At 35.7% G+C, this 6,000-nt stretch overlaps 1 protein-coding gene across 1 annotated transcript; it reads left to right on the top strand.

Annotated features, from left to right (window-relative positions):
• Positions 1–1,365: 1,365 nt before the first annotated feature.
• On the top strand, positions 1,366–5,561 carry LOC121753285. The gene is made up of 6 exons (XM_042148531.1): positions 1,366–1,639; positions 1,723–1,863; positions 4,515–4,765; positions 4,900–4,987; positions 5,176–5,242; positions 5,333–5,561. Exons 2-6 carry the CDS (start codon positions 1,796–1,798, stop codon positions 5,384–5,386), a joined length of 528 nt encoding a protein of 175 aa, XP_042004465.1. The 5' UTR covers positions 1,366–1,639; positions 1,723–1,795; the 3' UTR covers positions 5,387–5,561.
• Positions 5,562–6,000: the final 439 nt, after the last annotated feature.

The raw sequence follows: 6,000 nt of genomic DNA, 5'->3' as shown, positions 1-6,000 counted from the left end.
TCCACAATGGCTTTCGCCCAACCATAGCCCAGCCACAAACTTCTCCTGCCACATCATCAACACTAAAAATCTTCCTGCCACATCATCAGGACAAGCAAATAGCCCAACAATAGCCTAGTCACATCACTCCTAATTATATAAAACAAATAATTGATAATCACACAAAATACGGAATTAAATTTACGACACAGATACGGGAAAATTTAATAATATTATTTAAATTAAAAAAGTACATTAAAAAAATACATAAATTTTAAAAAAAGTACATTAAAAAAATACATTAATTTAAAAAAATTACATTATAAAAAAAAAAAACCCGACCTCCGCCTCACTCCTCGTCTCCGTCGCCTCCGTCGCCGCCGGTACCCCCCCCGTGCCCCACCCCGGCATCGCCGGTAACCCCCCCGGCTGCCATCCCGGGCATCATCTGCTGCCACGGGTACATGTTGTAGTACCCGGGCATCGGACCCATCCACCTCCCACGGGTACCGGGGGAGTTTGAGACCCGCTCGTCATTGGAGTACCTTCGTTGTTGTTCTCCATTTCACGTTGTTGATCTTGTACAGAAATTAAGATAGATAAAGTACTCGTTAAAACAAGTGGTGCGAATGAAAATGACGTGCAAAGCACGTATATATAGTGTTTCAAAAATTAAAAAAAAATCGCTCGTCGATAGTTTGCCGGGCCGGAGCCTGCAATGGCGGCGAGCGGACCGGCGAGCGCATCGCCCAGCGCTCGCGAATCGGCGTGCGCTCGCCGATTTTTTCGCCGAAATGGCGCTCGCCGGTTATAATGATTCGGCGAGCGAACCGGCGAGCGCCGTTGATCGGCTAGCCGGTCCGCTCGCCGCCATTATGATTTATGGATGCTCTTAATAAGTTGGCCTACAAATTGGAATGCTGGTTCAATCATTATTATTCTACTTTTTTGTTTTTTCTGTTTATAATTAAATTAGGGAATTTGAGAAGGGGTAAAAGAAAGATAAAAGCGTAGTTGATAAAATTATCTTCCCTTCAGATATTAGAGTTATATCATTAGATAAATTAATTAAGAACTTGATTCTCTTTAATTAAATAAAATATCGAGCTAATGTATAAGTTATTCTTAGACTCCAATTTTGGAACAAACCCATTTGTTATCATTGACTCTTTAATTTAAAAAAATCAAATCGAGCTATTTAAGTTATTCAAAATTCATGACTCCAATTTTGGAATGGACCCACTTGTATTTCGGATCCGAATGTTCATATTAAAACTTAAATAATTGGATTGATGATATTTTTGGGAGTTTTTGTTGTGTGTTTTTAATAAAAGATTTTGGTAGTAGTTTATTTAGTAAGGAAAAATTATTTTGTTAATTACCTGTCACCTAACCTGCTGCTTTCTTCACAAAAATTCACCATCTAAAATGTCCCGTTTTCCCAAAACTTTATCTTTAACAATTAACACTCACTGATTAGCAATTTCGACACCCATCTTTCGTAATCACTCGAATAAGCATATAAAAGGGACGTAATTTACAGTCTAAATGTTGTGGATAAGGCCGTAATCATATCATTCATATCAAGAATCAAGATATAAAGTAAATCTTGATTTGCACTGTAAAGTCTTCTTGCGGCGGTGCCTGCTTTTTCTCTCAGGTAAACGAAATAATTCTAATCTGACATTTGTGATTTTAGGTTTTTGAGGGATTTTGATACTGATTATGTTGAAATATTAACAGGGTCTGTGTTAATCTATTGGAATCTGATGGTTTCTTGATTTGGGAGAAAGATCGCATTTTTATTTGGGCGTTTATGTTTAGATATATGATGTTGCACAGTTCGTTCAGTTCTTTGATCAGCCATTTCCTTGCTTGCATGGGGTATGTGCTCTCATTTTAATCTGTTTTTAGTTTTTTTTTATTATTTAATTTTATTTTCGATTTATTTTTATTATTTGATCGACTGTATGATTGGTTATTGAATTGATTGAATCAGTTTGTCATGACTAGAGTTTGTATGGAGTATGATTTATCTATATGTTTGTCTTTCCTTTCCCCCCTTTTGTTTGTGTATCTTGTTTGAAAATGTGATGACAATTGGCTTTCTCTGTTTTAGATTATGAAATTGTGATCTAGGAAGCATCATGGTTAGGAAATCAAGCCAACTTTTGTTTTTTGATTCGGTTTGAACTCGTCACTTGCTAAACAGTGTCATCATAAATTTGAAGAGGAAACTTATAAATGGTAGTAATGATTTAGGGCTCCCTTCATTTAGTAACCTGGAGCCTGGAGGCTTGGTCTTGAGAAATGAGAGGTGTGGTGAATGGTAAATCCAGTGTGTCGGGATGAACTCAGTGGAGTTATCTTACATGAATAAATGAGGACCCAATTTTGTTTACTTTGGAAGGAATATTTGGAAATTTTGCATTAATTACTAATAACATGATCAGACATACCTGGTTTGGTTAAGAGGTGGGCCAAGTTCATCCAACAATATTGTATGTATACTTATGAAAAGGCAAAATGGACTAACACAATTAAAGCTTGATTGATCTAGCAGTAGTCTCTGAAAATATAATTTCTTCCCTTTTATACTTCAACAATCATCTTAAGCTTGAAAGTAAGATTGGTTTTTGTTTGTCGAATACGTAAATTATTTGTATTTGTGCGTGCTATACTTCCATTCACATATTGCAGCCATCCGTAATACCTTTTTGGACCATCAAATGGACAATTCCATGGGTATCCAAATTGAGGACAGGCACTTGCATGATAAAAATTTATTTTAAATCTTAATCCTCCTATTTGATGCTCCATACGCTGTGGTTCAGGATTAGATCAGGGACTCTACATTTATTTAAATTGGGGGAGGTAGTGCTAGATATGATAAAGTTAAACTCAAGGAAAACCCAAGTGAGTTGTAGAGAATTAGTTAACTCTAGCCATATTCTGCTGAGTTGTGAACACTGGTTTTACATGAGCTCAAAACAATAAAAACGCTAATCATATGCCAGATAGGGGATGTAACTTAGTTTAAGTATTGTGGCAGATGAAACTTTTAGTTTTATAGTTTTATTTTAGCATGTAATGTTCTCTCTGAGTGTGTTTCTTTTTAAATAAAATTGGCGGTTGTCACAATTTGTAAGAATCTGGAATTCTGTATTTTCCAATTTTTTCGACATGTTTATTAGTTCTGTCAATCACTTTCATTTCATATGTTGTTCCCTTTCTACTCAACAGAGCTCCTTCAAACATTGTACAGGTCTTTTGAGTGAACTGAATACTTTTTAGCTAGATCTTGCCAATGAATTATGTTAGCCATTGAAACTCACAAAATGGGAATTTAATAGGAAAAGTTAAGAAGCTTTAGCACAATGGTGTCTGATACTCGAATAACATCACCCACAAAATGGATTTTGATAGGAAAAGTTAAGAAGATTTAGCACATTGGTTTCTGATAATCAAATAACAATCCCCTGTGTAACGCCCGGGTCTATGGGGCCTCCCCACAACCATTCATTCTTCCTCAGATTCGGTACAATGATACAACGAACCTGCTAGGAACTCTTTGGCTTTCATTCTTGCTTTGCCAAAATGGTTAATCCAAGCTGCTAACAAAGTCCATTGGACCTCTATATAATTCTTCCTCATATATTCTGTGTGGTGGGAAATGTCCCGCTGTTCCAATTATGTACCTGTGAATGTGATTGGTTTCTAGATAAGAGTTGGATAAGTATATATATTGTTTATTTTCAGTTCAAGTTTAGAGCCCAAACCATGTAGTTTCATCGTATCTACTTTTAAATTTAGAGCTGAAAAAATAAGCATGGCAGTGGCAGAATTTGAAGGGGGTTTCCAGTTTTCTTTTTTAGTGCTATAAGACTAGAGCTATAAAAACTATAAATGTACCCGAAGTATTAAAAACAATAGAAGCTTTTGATCTTCCAAATTCTTCGTAGCATTGATAATAATTTGACTTCGATCAACTTGTCGATAGTGTTGATTGGTTTTTTATGTTTATACAGTATATTTCCTTGATTCAAAGAATTGATTGTCAGTCACTTATCCACCAAAAATTCTGCTTTCTTCCTACAACTGTGTGTTGTTAGGTATTTTTTGCAACCACAAAGTAAAGTAACATGAGCCGAGAGGAAAATAATCGATAGTCATATGAAATTGTCCGCATCTCATTTGGTTGGCAAAATTAACTTATCAAACTGAACAAGTTTTTAAGGTACACAGAGAATGGTATGATTATTATCATTGTAGAATGCTGTTAGTTACTTCGGAAGAATCTTTCAGGGTTCAATTGACTGTCTCCGCATTTAACTCACATGTGATGACTGTCTTCAGCCAGTTTGTGAGAGAGAAAGATTAGAATGTCATAACGTGTAGGGGGCTGTATCACCAAACACGAATCTTTGACAGTTCCCTTTTTTTTTTGCTTATTTTCCTGATCTAGCATAAATCCCTATTGTCTTCTCATCTATATTTATGGAAAACATGTATAAACATCGCTTGTAACAGCACAGAAGTTGTATTGGTTGTTGTGATAAATCTCAACCAATCACTGCTGTGGACGAACCATCAAAAGGACTAAGAATCCAAGGCCAGCTGGTGAAGAAACAAAGCATTTCAGACGACTTCTGGAGCACCAGCACGTGTGATTTGTTGGAGAACAGCACGCTTCAGTCACAGAGAAGCTATTCATCAATCAGCGTCTCAAATCAAAGTGTCAGTTGCAGTGGCAGTGCTAGCAACCCTCCAGAGTTCATAAATCATGGCAAGTTTTATCAATTTTGGCACTTACTCATAAAACAAAAGTAAAGTTGATCGGTTATTAACATTTTTTTAAAATTTTGATATGATACGATATGTTTTAGCTGCTGCTTTAATAAATTACTGTTGTGGGTTCAGGTCTGCTGCTATGGAACCAAAGCCGCTCTCAATGGGTCGGAACTAAGAAGTCCCAAACCCCTAAAAAAAATCGAGAACCTGTATTAAGGTACTTTAACTTGCCTTGTTCTTGAAATGTGGTTCTTTTTTGCAGATGTAGAGTTCTAGTTACATTTTTGGCTAATGTTTCATACACAATAGATGCTTGTTATGTTTTTTTCTGTTTCGTTGACTACTTTTTTAGTGCACTTGAAATAGTTTTCTGTCACATTCACTGACCCTTTGGCGCCCGTATAGTTGGAATGCAAGTTACGAGAACCTGCTAGGGACAAGCAAGCGGTTCCCACAGCCCGTTCCTCTCTCTGTGAGTTACTCGAGCAGTTCTTGCTACTTACTCAGATGCATTTCGTGATTGATTTTCCAGCTAAATCGACGTCTGTATTATGTTTTGCAGGAAATGGTTGATTTTCTAGTGGATATATGGGACCAAGAGGGGTTGTATGATTGATGAAGATTCAGAAAACTGTTATATCTTCACTTCACTAATATACTGTTAAGTTTGAGCTTTCAAAGAAATGGGATTATTTGATGTATAGTTTGCAAAGGGTTAGTGATTGAAAATTGTGCAAATTCTGGTGAAATATTTTTATGACATGAATATATTTGTGTTATCTATTGTTCAACATTTTTTTATTCTGGAGCTTGAAACCATTCAATTTTGTTGATTTATTTGTAGTTTTATAAATTTTAATATGGTAAACATTAACCAGTCATCTTCAAAATTTTAAATCATTAACAGCGTTTTTATATGATATTGTGTTCGCAGTTAGATTATATATATAAACTATAATAATCATACAACTATTTAATTTATAAAATATCATTAATTTAGAAAATAATTTAGCATTTGATGACTATTAAAACTAAATTAAGAAATGATATTCTTTGGGCCCATTTAATAAACCCTATAGTGAGAGGCCCATTATGGAAGCAGCAATCTAAATGGAATAGTTTTTGCGGGGAAAATCGACCAAGATGAATTGAAGAGAGGTCGCCACAACGAATTCATTTTCCTGCTTGCCAAACGCGCCGCTTGATTGTTCCGTATATCTAAACCTACCG

The sequence above is a fragment of the Salvia splendens genome, chromosome 10, assembly GCF_004379255.2.
Source record: "Salvia splendens isolate huo1 chromosome 10, SspV2, whole genome shotgun sequence".
In the NCBI taxonomy this organism is placed as follows: domain Eukaryota; kingdom Viridiplantae; phylum Streptophyta; class Magnoliopsida; order Lamiales; family Lamiaceae; genus Salvia; species Salvia splendens.
This window is presented reverse-complemented; position numbering and strand designations above follow the sequence as displayed.